Source organism: Amblyomma americanum, chromosome 3, assembly GCF_052857255.1.
Source record: "Amblyomma americanum isolate KBUSLIRL-KWMA chromosome 3, ASM5285725v1, whole genome shotgun sequence".
Classification (NCBI taxonomy): Eukaryota; Metazoa; Arthropoda; class Arachnida; order Ixodida; family Ixodidae; genus Amblyomma; species Amblyomma americanum.
Window position 1 is genome coordinate 119,088,653 of NC_135499.1, and position 17,511 is coordinate 119,106,163.

The 17,511-nt window shown below is 47.5% G+C and overlaps 1 protein-coding gene across 1 annotated transcript; it reads left to right on the top strand.

Annotated features, from left to right (window-relative positions):
* Positions 1-1,389: 1,389 nt before the first annotated feature.
* Positions 1,390-3,608, top strand: LOC144124050 (uncharacterized). The gene is made up of 3 exons (XM_077656723.1): positions 1,390-1,652; positions 2,421-2,568; positions 3,196-3,608. The coding sequence occupies exons 1-3, from the start codon at positions 1,390-1,392 to the stop codon at positions 3,490-3,492; spliced, it is 708 nt and encodes a 235-aa protein (XP_077512849.1). The 3' UTR covers positions 3,493-3,608.
* The last annotated feature ends 13,903 nt before the right edge of the window (positions 3,609-17,511 follow it).

Sequence of the window (17,511 nt, forward strand, 5' to 3'; positions counted from 1 at the left end):
TTCGGACGGTTATTTCGTATCACCTGCAATCCGCAAATGTATTCCTCAATTTGGTTCCTTTACCCGAGCACCTATCCTCCGAGCGGTTGCTGCTCTAACTGGAGGGAAACACAACGGACTAGACCGCCTCACATGGCCGATGGACTTCGCAGGCCGATAGAGATCGGTGGATGGCATTGCGCAGCGCAATTGTGATTCAAATCTATTTCTCTGTCCGCAACAGCGTCCCTTCATTTTTTTCCTCTTCTTTTCATCGCTCTTCCTCGGTCGCCAATAATGTTTTTTCTTTTCTATATCATTTCTCTCCTGGCCACCTTCTTTTAATCTCTTCTTTGCATGTCTCTGTCGAGTGCAGCATCCGCCTTTGCCGCCCCTCCCCGCTTCCCGTTTTCCCCCACTGCCGCACTCAAATTTGTTATTTCAGCTTTCTCTCCTGGCCACTTCAATCGGTGACTATTTAGAAGCTTCATCCACGTGGCGGCTCGGGATCCACCACGTATAGCGGCTCTTGCAGTAATCTGCAAATTGTTTGGATATATGCTATAATTACAGTTCTAAATCCCATCCTCTCTCCTGCTTGCGAAACATAAAGTACTGGTGACCATTAAAAATGGCTAGCTTATTCGAGCAGTAGTGTAATTTGTATGTCGTATGGGTGAGTTATCTCCTAAGCAATATCATATGCGCAACAGGCGCAACCACTATTACAGCAAAGATGTGACCAGTATGCACTGCACAGGTTTAAGGTGGTACCGCCAACAGGAAGCGGCGAAGCTTGCCTGTGTTGCTGCTGACTGACATCAGGGATAGTGTCTGGACCGCAGAAAAAGAGACCTGGATTTTGTGGGCAGTAATACTGTTATTTCCAACCGCAGATATTATGGAGAAGATAGAGGACAAAATCAAATGGACAGCGTATTACATTGTCTTCATTCTTTTCCAGAAGTAACGAGGTGTCTAGACTGGTGATGTCAGTTCTCTCCGGCCAGTCAACGATTGAGATCGCTCCGATCATGTGACATCACTACATTACAGCCAGTCATTTAGGAAAACTTATGACTACTCATCTTCTTCAAAAATGAGGATTTTTATGCCATCGCATTAAAAGCCCTGCGATAGCGTTGACATGAACCCTCACTGACTGCTGGCCCAGGGCTAGCCACATTCATCCGAGCGTGGTGGAAAAAGCAGAAGCTGCTGACGGAGAAGTGGAGGGAGAGTAATAATGCCGTTGTTACACAGGCAGAGTTAACCGCGGTTAACGTAACCATGGTTATGCGTAACTACGGTTGACGTTTGTTACACTGCATATGAAACCACGGTTACGCCGCTAACCGCGGTTGCGGCGAACCGAGCTTCGCAACCTCAGTTAGCTCGCTAACCGAGAAGATGACGGCGTCCGTGGAGGGAGTGTGCGAGTCGGCAGCGTCGGCGTCCGCGTGCGATAAACGCATGAGCTGGTCACCCCCAACAACAGAGAGCCTAATCAGGCTATTGGAAAGTAATTTGCGCCACCTGCGAGGGACGGCACACAACGCCATGGTGTACGCGGCGATTACGGCCGAATTGAACGCCGGACTTCCGTCATGCGTGCAGCCCTTCACCGTGAAGCAGGTTCGCTTGAAGGTGGATGACCTGAACAAAAAGTACCCGTAGGTACAAGAGTATATCTTGTGGCCCATCTAACACGTTTTGCTGGTTGCTGTTTAATTTACGCGGAGCTAACTGGCAACAGGAGCAAATTTTTCAAGCGGCCAAACTTTGACGGTCGCCCTAGTGCTGGCTCTTTTGTTGTGTTGCATGAGTCTGAATATTTACCTCAGTTACCGCGTTCGTCCTGTCTTTGACCTGGGTGAAGCAACGCATTGTGCAAGGCAGCGTTGAAGCAACGCATGGTGCAAGGCCGTGTTTAAAAATATTAACAATAGTAAACAATTACGCCAAACTGGTCCCTGCCGGTTCCGCTGGGATAACGCTCTCGGCGCAGGTTAACTAGCGCTGCATTGCATGCGGTCAAAGCGATTGGAATGTAAAATCGGGGTTGAATGTCTCGAAAAAACAAATGTACTATGAGGGAAGGTGCAGTGAAGAGCTCCGGATTAATATAGACCACTTTGAGTTTTCCAGCGTGCACCGAATCGCACAGCACACGGGCGCATTCTGCGTTCCGCTTTCATCGAAACGCGGCCTCTGGGGCCGGGATCAAGCTCGGGTACTCCGCTCATTAGCCGAGTGCCATAGCCACTCAACCAATGCATTAAGATGTAATGCTAGGTGTTACTGCCAATATGAACGTTTAAGACATAGTGTCATGTTTTGCTTCCGTTTCTACCTATTTGTTTGCCTGATGCTCAGCAAGTATGCTTTCACATTTTTGTTAACATAGCACCAATCGGTTCTAAAGGAGGTTGTCTCTACAGTGAGTTTTCTTTTTTTCTTAGGAAACTCAGGCGACAAGGTAAGACAATTGGCTCAAAAGATATAGAGTGGGAGCACTATTTGAGCCTGCACAAATTTTTGGGCGCCCTGGCGACCAACGACGACCAGTTGGTTGAGAAAAGTTTCCAGGTATTCAGCATTTATGACCTAATTTTGAGTGTATTTTGCTGCCCTAATTAAATAGGGCTGGAATATTTAGCACACAATGCCAGAAAGTATGCATTGCTTGACTTTTTTCTTTATAGTGATGGCTCGAATATTACTGAATAAGAATGCTGGCACCAAATACTTTGTGTGGTATTTGACTGCACATTTAATTGCTAATAACGTAATGGCTGATATGTGATGGAATGGTTTGGTTTATGGGTGTTTAACGTACCAAAGTGACTCAGGTTATGACGGATGGCATAACTGAGGGACCCTGGAAATTTCGACCACTTGGGGTTGTTTAACCTGCACCAACATCGCACAGTACACAGACCTCTAGAATTTCGCCTACATCGAAATTCAGCCACCACAGCTTGGATCGAACCGGCGTCTCCAGGTGAGAAGCCGAGAGCCATAACCACTGGGCCACCACGGCGGCTATGAGATGAAATAGACACTAAAATTAAGCACCAAGTGGCAGCCACCCTCGGTGCATTATATTGCTAGGCCATTGATATTTATCTTATTTAAAGTGCTTGCATGTGTCTGCATAAGCAAATGAGGCGTCATGATTGTGTTAAACCCTAATCCAAAGTTTTGATTGTGCAGGTTGAAGCAGCCACAGATTTTGCAGAAGGTTCCCAGCTGCTGGCCAGTTGGGATGGCCCCGTCGCTGCGGCCAGCACAGATGGTGGGGATGTGGGAGGCGGAAGCAGCAGCACCATCCCTCTTCCTTTAAATTCCACTAGTGCAACAGAGGCACGAGGCAATGTTGCAGTTGAAGACAGTGCCACCACCAACGAAAGGAGAAAGCGACCCGCTACTTCCATCATGCAGCAGCTGCTGGATTTGCATAAGCATGAGGCTAGCACTGCTGGAAAAGCAGCCAAAAATCCAGAAAGCTGATGAAAAAAGGCTTAGAATTACTGAAAGAGTCGAATGAATTGCAAGCTGCTATGCTAAAGCTCATGCAGCATCATTTTGCTGCAAAAGCAAATAAAGAGCAGTAATCAGCGACGAAAGCATCATTTCACCTTTATGACAAGGACTTCGAGCAGAGAAGTTGCCATTTTGGAGCATGCATTGATGCAAGTTGGTTTGCTACTTAGTTTTAATACGTAGAAGCAGCTCGAGTAGCAATACCCACAAAAGTCAAAAAGAAAGGAATGTAACAGTGCAGTAACACACAAGTGAGACTTAAAGCGTTACTTTTTCAGATGACAAGTGCTTATCAAATATGCCGACCAGTCACGTATCTTCATTTTTGGTTTGGTTTTAAGAGAGTCACCCGCCGCGGTGGCTCAGTGGTTAGGGCGCTCGGCTACTGATCCGGAGTTCCCGGGTTCGAACCCGACCGCGGCGGCTGCGTTTTTTTGGAGGAAAAACGTCAAGGCGCCCGTCTGCTGTGCGATGTCAGTGCACGTTAAAGATCCCCAGGTGGTCGAAATTATTCCGGAGCCCTCCACTACGGCACCTCTCACTTCCTTCTTTCACTCCCTCCTTTATCCCTTCCCTTACGGCGCGGTTCAGGTGTCCAAGGACATATGAGACAGATACTGCGCCATTTCCTTTCCCCAAAAACCAATTATTTTTATTTTAAGAGAGTCAAAATGCCAAAGCGACACAGGTTATGAGAGCTGCCGTAGTGGAGGGCTCCGGAATTTCTACTACCTGGGGTCGCTGAGCAAGAGCTCTTTCTGCTGAAGGCGCGGTCTTGAAAAGCGGCCGAAAGGCTTGCTCAGCATTCATTTAGTGCGGCATTAAAAAGCATCTTTTTTGCTCGTGATGTTTAGTTTGCAGGCTCTCATCTTGGGCATTTTGGCTGCTACTGGTTTGGGTTCCTTGGCTGACCGTGCTTGATAAGACCTGTAGGAACACTTCACAACCCTAACCAACTCTGACTTCAGTGCATGTGCACGTGCATTTTTGAGCGCACCTCTCGGCAAGACTAAGTGGTGCACAAACCATTTGTACTTTCTGGGGAGATGTTGGCACAAACACGCAGTGTTTGGTGCGATTGGAGCTGCACTTCTACCACTGAATTTGTAGTTGCCACTGAAAACTGTGCTTAGATCTCTAGGCTTTTTATACAGAAATACATGTAAACAGTTAGAGTTGCATTAATATTAGAAATGTTCAAACACGCTACACAGAGAGAGGATGCCATTAGTATCCACGCACACACACAAGAAATGCACAGCTGCTGATCTGTTCTTTGTACACAGTGTGGGTCACTGCTGTAGCACAAAAGATGACAATAGCCAGTCTCAAACATCCTTTATCCCAAAGTACACTGCACTTCTGAATGGTTCACCCAGTGCGAGCGTCACAGATGTGGAGTTTGAGAGCACAGCATAAAGAACAATGGGCGAGATCTGCACACCGAAGTTGGCAGAGGAAATTCTTGTACCGGTTTTAGTTGCCAGCAAGGAATGCGGCTAAAGCCTTTCGGACTTCTGCGCCATCTGGCTCAGGGCGGTTAGTTGTGCACTGTGGTTGAGGCCTGCTTGCATCAATGGTGCGTGCAGTGTCAATCCAGACTGTGTCACATCTATCACCGAGGTCTTCACAAATATTGTGCAGCACACAGCAGGCACGGATAATGCGTCTCGTATTACCGATCTTGTTTTCCAGGCGTCTGTGTAAAATTCTGAATCATGCTTTTAAGCGGCCAAATGCATTTTCCACTACTCGTCTCGCACTAGACAAGTGATAGTTGCGAAAGAGAACCTGTAGCTCCTGGTAGAGGAAAAGCCTTCATCACACCCTTTTGAAGCGGGAACGTTTGATCAGCAAACAGTACAGGGCCAACTGTTACTCCATGGAACGTTTTTGTTTCAAGCCTGAACAAGTCGCTTGACAAAATCTTCACTAGTTTAGACTTTTGAAAAACATCAGCATCATGGTTTCATTCCGGATGTGCCCACATTTACATGTGAACTTATAGGAGTGGTCTACCACAGCCAATAGTATTGTGCTATACCACCCTTTATAATTGTAATAGTCACACGCTTGCTCTTTGGGTGGGCACACTTCTATATGACAACCGTCTAGAGCTCCCACACCTTGGGGGAACCCAGTGAGAGCTGTTAACTGCCTCATGTGTTCTGCTAATTCATATCGTGCCGGGAAGCGCACGAAACGCGGCTCGAGGACACGAACAACAACTTGGCAGAACTCGCGGGAGATTAAGTTCACGGAGGAACGGCTGACTGACACCGAAGAGGTTGCCCACTTTTCTATCTTCCGCAGATGACGCCAAGCGGTACGTCGCGGTGGCTACCCTTTTTTCCAATGGGATGGCTTTACGCTTGTTGGTGTCAACGCGCCTCATACACTCGCAGATACCCAAGGCATAGCGGAAGGTGCTTCGAATCATTCTAAACTTTACTCTGAAGTCTTCATCCGAAAGGTGAGTCTTGGTCGTCTCCCACCACGATGGACCCCGCGGATATGACCACAGGCGCCTGTCACGCGAACACAGTCGCGCAGCAATCACCATAAGCCGTTTACACCGTCTTTTCGCTCTTTTTCGCACGGCGTCCAACTCCTTAGCTTCACTGAAGGGGTTGCGCGCTCCGATTCGCCGCTGTTGCAGCAATACCTGTTGGGCCCCCATAGAAGAAGCCCAGAATGCTCCATCGTCATCGCTGCTTTCTACTGTAACCCCAAGCGAAGGCTTGCTCAGGGCCATCGCCGCTCATAGAACACTACCTGCGTCAGTCACTGCTACACTCAACGCGCACGAAAACCTCGGAGCACAGTTTATCAGAAGCAATTGAAAACAACGCAGCAGATGCAGCTTCAGCTGCTGCTACGCCCCGGGTTCGAACCCGACCGCGGCGGCTGTGTTTTTATGAATGAAAAACGCTAAGGCGCCCGTGTGCTGTACCCGCCGCGGTGGCTCAGTGGTTAGGGCGCTCGACTACTGATCCGGATTTCCCGGGTTCGAACCCGACCGCGGCGGCTGCGGTTTTATGGAGGAAAAACGCTAAGGCGCCCGTGTGCTGTGCGATGTCAGTGCACGGTAAAGATCCCCAGGTGGTCGAAATTATTCCGGAGCCCTCCACTACGGCACCTATTTCTCTCTTTCTTCTTTCACTCCCTCCTTTATCCCTTCCCTTACGGCGCGGTTCACGTGTCCAACGATATATGAGACAGATACTGCGCCGTTTCCTTTCCACCAAAAACCAATTATTATCGCCCGTGTGCTCTGCGATGTCAGTGCACGTTAAAGATCCCAGGTGGTCGAAATTATTCCGGAGCCCTCCACTACGGCACCTCTCCTTCCTTTCTTCTTTGACTCCCTCCTTTATCATTTCCCTTGCGGCGCGGTTCAGGTGTCCAACGATATATGAGACAGATACTGTGCCATTTCCTTTCCCCAAAAACCAATTATTATTATTATTATTATTATTATTATTATTATTATTATTATTATTATTATTATGCTACGACGCAGCACAGGCAGTACGAGAAAAGCAATGTTGAAAGACTTGTTTTGCGTGCCGCCCATTTTCGCGCAATCCAGAAACAGCTCGTGTTACGAACTATTTCAGACGATATTTCTTCTACCCGAAACATATTTTTGAATAAAATTATGTTTCGTAAGAGATATCTTGTAAATTACGCGCATATGTGCATACGGCAGTCTATTCCGCCGATCTACAAGTCAGTTTGTCTTTTTCAGCCAAGGGGGCGCTACTTATCCTAGCCGAGAACGCTGGCGTGCCGTGTAACAACGGCGAACCGCGATTTTAGGTAACCGCAGTTAAGTTCGGTAAACGCGGTTACGTTAACCGCGGTTAACTCTGCCTGTGTATCCAAGTTATTAGAGTGTCCAGGAGGCTGTTGTGGGCTGGCGGATAGCACATTTGGGCGATCCACATTAGCCGACTGTGTAGTACATGTCCGGAGGGCAGCGCAAGGACTAGAAGTAGGAGCTGCGTTGATGGGTGATGTCGCATGTTCGTTCTAAGAGCGAGAACATATCTGTTGGTCCCTCCCTAAAGAGTATAGCGTTCAACCTCGAGAATATGTGGTGGGATGGCGGGCACATGAGGAAGATTTCGCGGCGTCCGTGTTAGCATTCCGCGGTGAAGTACATGCTGACCCCGTCCTTCGTTATGGACCCAACGATCCGTTCAGCATCTGCAACTCAAACTCGTTGCGTTTCCGGGCGCATTCTGGAGGAAAAATGAGTGCCCTAGCGTCAGATGATACGTTGCCAGCAGGCGGAGATAGAAAGTGCGGCACTTGTAGCTAGTTCTGCGCTTTTGTTGAGTGTGCCTCGTTGGAATCGTATGCATTCTTTCTATCAGTCTAGAATGTTGATGGCTGTTTCGGTGGTCAGCTGGGGGACAAAGTGTATGCATCTAGCTTTGAACAGCACCTCCAGATGTGGGGCTGTGCTGGCGTAAACTTTCATGGTGCCACTTCTCTAGGAGACACTGGTCTCTACCATCGCACGACTTTCCCCCGTGCCCTAGTCGCTGGTACCGGTCTGGGCGTAGCGCGCGCGCGGCCATGTCTCGTCAGCTGTAGGGCTTCTGGATTCTGCGCGTGCGGGCTTTTCTTCGAGATTGATGTCAGTCATGGGTCATATTTATAGACACAAAAGCAACGTAGGTCCGGCCACCGTCTTGACAGTGCCTGTGTATGTTACTTTTTTCTCTGTTCCCTTCTTCGCGCTGTTTCAGCGCTTCCGTTAAGTGCCAACAGCCCAAGCCAATAGTTTATCGCCGCAAGTGGTATTTTTTTCCCGATTAGTCCTGTCGAACTCGTCGCCTAGGCATGATAGTATATCCCATCTCTTGGAAGTGTAATGTTGCCTTTGCAATTTGTTCTTTGGGAGTGCGCTTTCAATTTGCGGTGTCCAGTAAGGAAGGGCTTGCACTTTTCTTGGAAAACACGGTTCAAGAACCACCTTCCTTTAATGCCACTACAGTAACGTCGACCCCAGTGTTGAAACAAAGGGCAAGAATTATAATAAAGGTTACATCAACCAAGTATATATAACTGGTTCATGACAAGAAAATGGCAAACAATTCCCTTCTCTGGTACTTTCAGAGCACCATTGTATCAAAGTTCTCACGTTAGCCTTCCGAAGAGGGCACTTTGGTTAATAACTGCAAACTCTTAAAGCATTCTTGTGTTTCAAAGCCCTTTGATTGAATTCATACGTGAAGTCAACTTCTAAGATGTCGCGCGGAATGGAAAGCAAAAGAACAGCCTGGTAACTCACACATCAAAGAAGAAAGAAGCTAATGCCCTATTTGGACTATAAACACTGGTGTTGCCATTACGTTATTGAGAAGATTTTTGCACCTTTAGCTGCTCCTATCTTTTTTGTTTAATTTTTCAGAATACACTTACAAATTGCGGCGTTGTCGTTAACCCTACTGTGATGCATGACCGATGCATGAGCAATCACTTACTGCATTTGTTTTTCCTTCCTTTTCGCTCTTGGTGGAATGTATCTAGAGTGTGAATGACCGATTGGGAAAATACGCGAGAAGAAAAGGATTTAACGCTTCTTATTCATATATAATTGAAGTAATATATCACCCGGAACGGCATTCTAGAACAACAGCTTAACTTTTCTGGTGTCGGTGGCATTATTAAACACAAAAAAGATACATTCTTGCCTACTGTGAACATCTTCAATTGCTGCGCGCTCGCTATTTAACTGCGCGTCGAGAGAGCCATACGAAAAACCAGTCGAGGTAAGCCTCCGAAGGAAAAGGAATGGCTGTTCTCGCAGGGCTGATTTTGTGCACACTTATTTTCAAAGCATTTGCCACCGAAGCTGCCGTTACTTGCCCAGAACCCAGAACTGCTGAACAGAGCATAACCAATGGCTACCAGGTAAGCAAATGTTCATGCCTCTTATATTACACTTTTTGTGCTGATTTAAATTCGCGAGCTAGAAATGCGCGAAGCTTTTGATGAAGGGATCCACCACAGACCACACATGCCATGAGACTGTTGCGAAATGAAAAGATCGCGCCTCGTATTGTAAAAATTGCGCCCTGAAGTACCAACGAAACAGGTATTTATAATTTTGTATTGGTATTGAAAATGGCACAAAATCCCATCATGCGCAGTATCTCCCCATTATCAGGGTATCCCACCACGTGACGAAATGTCGGTAAAATATCGCTGATTTTTTGAACTGAGCAGTGCTTTTTCTTTTCTTCCACGGGCGTTCGTCAGACTTTATTATAATTTACACTCTCTCAAGTGTCTCCTTCGATGGACAACAATGCTGCGTTCACATCATCGACCATGCTCTGTTAGCTTTTTTCACTCGATGGCGCAACAGTGTTTTGCATTTCTTAGATGCAGCGGCGATTATGCTCCACCAGAAATTTCGTCAACGACTAGAGCATCACTGAGCCGCGACAGGTTGGCGTGTGGAAGAGCAAACGTCTGGACAAGTTGCTGCAGATTCATGATGAAGAAATAGCGCACACTTGGACTGGACACAGAGTACAAAAAGGTTGGTGAACAGAAAGGGAGACACCACCACGGGCGCTGGTAGTGTCTCCCTTCTTGTTCTTTGTGTTCTGTCCAAGTATGCGCTGCTTTTTTCAGTGTTTGTGTGGAAAACTAAAACGGTCGATAATCTGTACAGTAGATATCTGGCGGGTGAGGTATGTACTTATTTTTGGTGCAGAACTTTCGCTGATACGCAATCGCCATTGCGGTCACTAATCATGTTTTCCAGCTTCCGGATACATAAAAACGGTCCCATGCGCCAATTGAAACATTCTCAGTAAAAAAGCAGCTTGGACAGCAAGCTTGCACCAAAAGTAGCGTTGTGCCTAAAATTACAGAGTGCTTAAAATTCACTGTTTTGTACATTTAATGATTTGCTTACTAATGTTCCGAAATTGGAACGTATGAAGCTCTCGTATAATTTGCGATGATTATGGAAAACATCGCAACAATAATATTTGTACTGTCTTGTGGAAGTCCCACAATGGGCAAGAATACGAAAAGCATGGACGAGGAGGTTGAAGTGTGTTGGCCCCATTCGACCATTCAAAAGTCTGAATTTTTGGTTAAGAAAACCAGGGGCGCAATCACGAACAATTGCTGGAATGATGAGTGCACGCGTGCATATAGAGGACGGAAAGCAGCCTGGACGAAACTTCTGATCAATCAATGCCCGAAAAAATTGGTTCGATTATAAGTATTTTGCAGCAACATTTAGGCACACTGTCGCCCATGAAAATGAGAAGTGTAATTCAAATCATTATGATTTCCTCTCGCAATCAGGAAATAAGCGAGGTTTTCTTAATTTAATGAGGCGCAAAACAGTGCTTCCGCCGGCTGTCAACAATGAATCCCTCGTTCAATCTCCTGCTGACACCGCAAAGGCCTAAGAGGACATTGTGTGTGGTCTAGAGCTTCACTTTACATCTGCTCTGCCTTCTCCAGCTATATTCACATGCACCTCAAGTGATTTCATTGAGGTCTTTATGCCTGAGCTGTTGCAAATTGTTCTGCCCTTATCCCCAGCGGCTCCTGGCCCCGATAAGGTTACTTCATTTATGATCAAAATTTTGTTTAATTAATCTCCTGAAAACCTGTTGGCCCTAGTTAACCGTTCCATTAAAGGCTTTTGAATACCTGATGAGTGGCGTATTGCTGAAATAGTTCCATTGCTTAAAAAGCAAGGGGAGGGCTTAACTTTAGACAATATACGCCCTATTTCGTTAACATCAAACCTTGTGAAATTGGTGGGAAGGGTCCTTCTCAGCCGCGTCGTGTCATTCATTTCAGAAAATGCTGTATTGAATCCATGTCAAATTGGTTTCAGGCCAGGTTTTTCAATTTGGTGTGCTCACACTGACCTAGAGAGTCGTATTAAATTAGCTCGCAATAGAAAATATTTTGCTGCGCTTGTCACCTTGGATGTCAGTAAAGCATACGACAGCGTTGAGCACTCGAATCTGTTACTCAGATTACAGGAACTCAACTTCCCAAGCTATCTTGTAGCCTGAATTTTTGCTTTTTTGGAAAGTAAAAATGGTGTTTCCTCAAGGAGATTTCAACAGAGAAGAGGTGTACCAACGGGATCAGTTCTCTCACCTGTTCTCTTTAACATTTTTGTAAGCTCAATTACGTGCACTAAAATTGTGAAAACTTAGGTGTATGCCGACGATCTTGCATTTTTTGCATCAGCAGGTTACATTCACACCTTTATCGAACTCTGCAAAGTTGAATTAATGTTCTTGACAACTGGTTAGGAAGAATTCCTCTGTCTCTTAATGTCAAGAAATCCGCATTGTGAGTATTTCCGGTTTCTGTTCCTGTAATTATCTGCCTGGTCTGTACAAATAACATAATACCTCAAGTTCAGACGGTGAAGTTTCTCGGTGTAATATACGACTCTACTCTATCCTGGCGGCCACACATTGGGCAAGTTTCTGCCAAACGAGTTCGGGCCATTGGCATCCTGGACAGGCTTTGCAGTGCTAGGTCAGGCATGAGAAGGCATACACTTGTGATGATTTATAAAATGTACGTCCACCCAATTTTGGAGTTCGGCTGTGTTTTATTCTCAGGAGCTCCTGCCTATAAACTTCTCGCTCTTGTGTTCTTGGAGCGTGAGGCGTTGCTCCTCTGTCTGGGGCTTCCAAAATATGTCGCCAATGCTGTTCTGCACTTTGAGGCGCGAATGCCTTCGTTATCAGCTAGGTTTCGCCTTTTAACGGTTCAAACATTTTTAAAATTGCGTGACTCACCTCTTCACGCCTCCAGTTTAATATTTCTTAGTTAACCTCCAACCGTTTTAGTGCTGCCTGGTCTCGTTTTCGCACTCCGCAGATATGTATCGTGCAGTCCCTCCTTGATCCAATAAACATTCATTTCACAGATGTCCGCAAAATGTATAACAACTCATCTTCTATCCAGATTGAATTCTATGATATTTTTCCATGGAATGCAGAGCTCCATCCCTTTCCTCTTCTTCAGGGTTTGTTGCAGGACCACCTGAGGTCATTTCCCTCTCATTTTCTTATTGCTACCGATGCCTCGCCGGATCGCAAGAAGGCAGGTGTGGAAATTTTCTCGCCTTCACTGGGTTGGTCTTTTTCTCTACGTCTTCCTGACTTCACTGCAATTTATCTGGCTGAAATATTAGCAGTAAAGTTAGCCTTACGTAAATTAGAAACTACCGTTTCCCAGCTCGTGGTTAGGACGGGCTCTCTGTCCATTTGCTCTTCATTATACTCACCCACTGAGTCTCGGGCATCACGCCTCCTTAAGTTCCTGATTCCGCTCCATCTAAATTCGGTAAGGTTGCTTTGGGTACCAGGTCTCATGGGATTTTATTTAAATGAAGTTGCAGATTCCTTAGCAAGGACCTCTCTCTGCGGCCTAATTATTGCTGTCCTGCCAAGCTGTGCATATATAGCTGCGGTGAGGCTTCGCAACTACACAATAATTCAGAAATTTCCTGCCTCGGCTCTTACATCATCTCCCGAATATCACCACCTTCGGCATCCGTGGAGTAGCAAAGACTGTCGCTCGCGCTGACTAGAGGTCTCTTTCACGCGTTTGCATTGCCGGGTTCCCTTTCTAAATTTCTCCTTCACAGATCTGGCCTGGCGGTTTCCCCATTGTGCCCTTTTTGTGCCGAACCTGAGACTATAGATCACTTGCTGCTGTCCTGCCGCCGCTTCTCTCATTTGAGGAAGCCCCTTTTGCAAATTATATTTCATCAACTGGGTTTGCCTGTGTCCTCCGCGGTTGTTCTTTTCATTGGCGCTTCTTTGCTTGGACGAAGCGACGGGAGTGTGCGCTCTGCTGGGCAAAATTTCCTTCAAGAAACGCAGGGACGCCAATTTTAATTTCTTTTTCCCGCTCTCAGTCAGTACGACATTTTAACATTACAGGGATTGTATACTATTATGCACATTAAGCCATTGTCTCGTCTTCGATCTCCAAGTTAACAGAACCCCTGTCCTTGCGTCTTCCAATCTATTAGCCTACATACTATTACCGCTCCTTTTCCCGTCAAAACTTTCCTGCATCCAGTAATTAACCACCTGTTTTGGTCACTCCCCCGCAGTGGGTATGTGCCAGCATTGCTTGAGGCCAAGATACCTACTTAACTACCGTTTGACCCTGCTTTGCGGCACCTGGGTTGCTTCCTATTCACCGGGTGTTACTGGCCTGCTAGACCAGGTAGAACGTCTTTGTAGTGACGTTACGGTTGTAACATTGTGCTGCAGGATCCAGGTAACGATCATAAGGCCCTCCCAACGGCGCAGCTGCAACTGGAGCCTCTCCGGAGTCGTCGCCTTGCTGGCTTGGGACCGCGGACAGGCTCCATGCAACCAGGCGATCAGCCATTAGTACTGCGATGTGGCACTGAGATATAGGCTGCATACGGCCTGCGGGCGCCGCGAACGGTTCTTTCCAGCACTATCGGGGGCCTCGTAGTTTGGCGGGAACGGCAGGCGAGGACTTCGACGAGTCGTTCACCCACTACCAATGTGTGAGCCGCTGTAATCAATGGGACGCAGCCGCTCAGCTTGCCTACGTGATTTTGCTTCTTGCTAATAATGTTCACGTCTGTGTTGAGAAACATGAGCACTCTCTCATGTCCTGGAAAGGCTTCAATAATTGTGGCAATGTTTCGGAGACAGTCTCGTGCAACAAAGTGGGAGGAACAAACCCCTGCACATCGGGATCGGTTACCAGGCGAAACCTGCACAATGCCATATGTTCAAGGGAAATTAATTTAGACATCTACAGAAGGGAATTGCCTACAACGTTTATAATTTTATGATTGCGAAATAAGACTTTGGAGCGGTCTCAGTTCTCATTCAGCATGTTCGCACATTCAATATGCTCAACACTCGTTGCGTTACGCCCACATTTGGCCGTCTGGACGAGGTCCCAACTTTTGCCAGAGTTAAAGAGAGCTTCATGGATCTGTCATCAACGATCCGACAGATCATGCGCGAGGAACGCCAGAGGTTAGAATGCCATCGCTGCTCAGGATCAGTGCCCTCTGACCGAGTTGCTTCCCGAGGGGCTCCCTCCGTAGTCCCCTTGATGTCCGGGCTGAGGTCAGTGAATGCCGCTCACAATGATGCCTTTCTCGATGGCCACGCATCAAGGTTCGTTGGCCGTGGTAATCAGACTCCCTGCGACTCATCCCCAGCTGACTTCCAATCCCACCATTATCCGAACAATGAGTAGAGTTCGCGACCACCTGCCCGCTTATCCTGGCGGGCAGGTCTTCTCGGGAGCAAAGACGTCGTCGCACCGCTCCTGCGTTTCACCAACACAGCATCGAGGGGCACATCGCTCACTACTGCCGCCGCCATTCCCACACTAGCTACGAGCGACCGGTAAACCGTACTTCACTAAATGAATCGAACTACTATTTGCGCAACGACGGCCAACGCAGGCGCTCGCGACATCTGACTGCAGTTTCTCTACCGCCTTCCTTGTCTGTACGCTGTTCTTCGTCACCGCGGCGGCATTTCCTATTGCCTTGGCCAAGGAACCGGTCAGCTCGGCTGCTGGATGTGAGACCGTCTGAAACTCTGCGCTGCCTCCATAAATTCCTTGATGAGTCATTATGTCAAAACACCCTGTTTATCTGGTTGTCTACGATGTGCCTGCAGTGGTTTTAGTGCAAACGGGCGCAACCATCTTCATTATGGGTTTATCGTATAGGAACCTAATAACCGCAAAGTTATGTTTCTTTGGGATCAAAAAATATCATCTTTCATGGCTCGAGCGGCGAGCTGTCGCGAACTATTGAGATGTGCAGTGTTACGGTGCACCTCGGCGGATTGGCATTCAAGGCGGAGTTTGTTGTGCTTCCGAGATGTACACATGTCGTTATTCCGGATGTCAATTTTTCGTGCCTATCTTGGGCTACTGTTGACAGCCATATTAAGGAACTCTGCTTTGACGGTCCTCTTTCGTCTGGACTCTTAGAAGATTCGCTAGGTCGTTTGCAGATCCGGGATACCAGTGCCTCCTCGCTGTCTGTTATGTGCGTCGCAGTTTTGTACCATAGCCTTACTTCCGATACCTTTGGTGCTGAAATGGCGCCGCTCTATTCTAACTGCGCCGAGAAACTCATTTTGGCTCCGCATGGGGTAGTGCCAATGTCCCAGGGTTGCGCACGAATGTGGCCATCAATTATTTTCCTCAACATGCGGTTTTGCCTGCTAACATGCAGATTGCTACGTGTAAACAAGCAGGTGCTGCGTCGGTGGGTTTGGTTTAGGACGCACCAGGCGAAACTGTTTCTGGTCCATCCGCTTGCTCTTAGTTCTTTTGCATTATTAGCAGATCCCTGAAAGTGAACAGCGTGATGCCTTGGGGGCGTTGCTGGTTATGTATTCGTCCACCTTTGAATTTGTGGAGCTCAGCGGTTCTCTAAGCTGCAGCAGCCCCGTTCCTCATTCACTCGTCACGCACACCAACACGTTTCCACGGCGACCTCTTTGAGGACGTGGAAGATTGCCTCTATCACTATGACCTTGTAATCGCCTAGAATGACTGAAACGTCCGCCCTTAGTTTCAGAACGTATACTATGGTTTTAAGGACTCCACCTAGATCTGGATCGAGAACCATGAGGCGGCCCTCCGTCCATGGAGAAATTTCGTAGTCAGCTGCTGCGTGAATATGGCAGCCCTTAGCGAAAAGAGAAAGCCGAACAGTCCATTCAGTGTCGGATTCAGAGGTCCAACTAGAGCAACAAAATATCTGTTGAGGACATGAACAGACTTCTTCGGTGCGCTGAACTGACCATGGCCGAAAATAAATGGTGTGGTGCATAAACCTCGTAATTGTAGATCAGCTGTTTGCACGTCTCTTTCACAGGACACCTACCACTGTAGATAAGTTTGTGCGCTAAGCGACCACAATTGAACAGGCAGTCCAGCAACGGGACTTTCAATATGTCATCACGCTGCACTTTCACGCATTGATTGTCATGGCCTGGCACTTTGGAGAGCGACGATCGTCTCAGCGAACTCGTGTGCTGTATTGCGCCCAGAGAATTACAACGTCATGCTGTGCCCCTCCAAGCACCTACTGCTGGCGTGTTCAAGATTATGCCTGATGAGATATGGCATGTGATGCAGCCAATAGTGCCTCCACGTCCTGACCCTCCTCCTCTGTCGTGCGCTGAAGCACTGCGCTCCCCTTTACCTACTCTGAGCCGCTTTTCTTCAAAGCCCGAACCACCCCGGGAGCGCTTCTGAACCTCAGAACCCCAAGACCAGGCCTGGCAGCCAGAGACGGAAGGCAGCCATTTTGTGGTACTCTGACAACCACCGTCCCCTCTGTTATCATAGCGGAGAGACAGGCCATCTGTTTCGCAACAGTTGTTACCGCCGGATGGGCTCCAGAGTTTCACGGTTGACGAACCTCGTACTCTTTATGGCGAACGCCGGCAACAAATTCAGGGGTACCTATCGGCAATTCCCTTCCTCCTATTCGTCAACCCGACAGTTGCAGTCGCCTATTCGTCGACGTTTTCCATCTAACTTTCCTGTGTATTCAGAGCCAGCTCGACCCGCTCCTCCAGCCCGCGTTGCCGAGACTAAGACAGCGAATTCAGGGGGTGCGGCCGCTGTTGATCCCACTTTCGAACATCCTCCACCGACGCCCAGTACTACATCGACCGCCTCGCTGACGTTCTTTGACGGTACAGAAATCTTTTTCGCCCACCTATCCGTGTTATGCGGTGATATACGGAAAATAAAGAGCTCTAAAATGGTGTCTTGAGGAACACGTACCATTATGACTTATTGTACTGACTAGCAATGCATAATTACCTATCCTAAGCAATGTTGGTATTACTGTTTTCTAGAACAGACGAGATTTTGCTTATTTTTCAGCCGTTCGAGTGTTGTGCTGAACAATAGGGACTGGGT

Coding starts and splice junctions, on each gene's coding strand:
- LOC144124050 (XM_077656723.1), top strand. CDS start 1,390: ATGACGGCGTCCGTGGAGGGAGTGTGCGAGTCGGCAGCGTCGGCGTCC. Junction 1,653..2,420: donor GACCTGAACAAAAAGTACCC/GTAGGTACAAGA, acceptor TTGTCTCTACAG/TGAGTTTTCTTTTTTTCTTA. Junction 2,569..3,195: donor TGGTTGAGAAAAGTTTCCAG/GTATTCAGCATT, acceptor TTGATTGTGCAG/GTTGAAGCAGCCACAGATTT.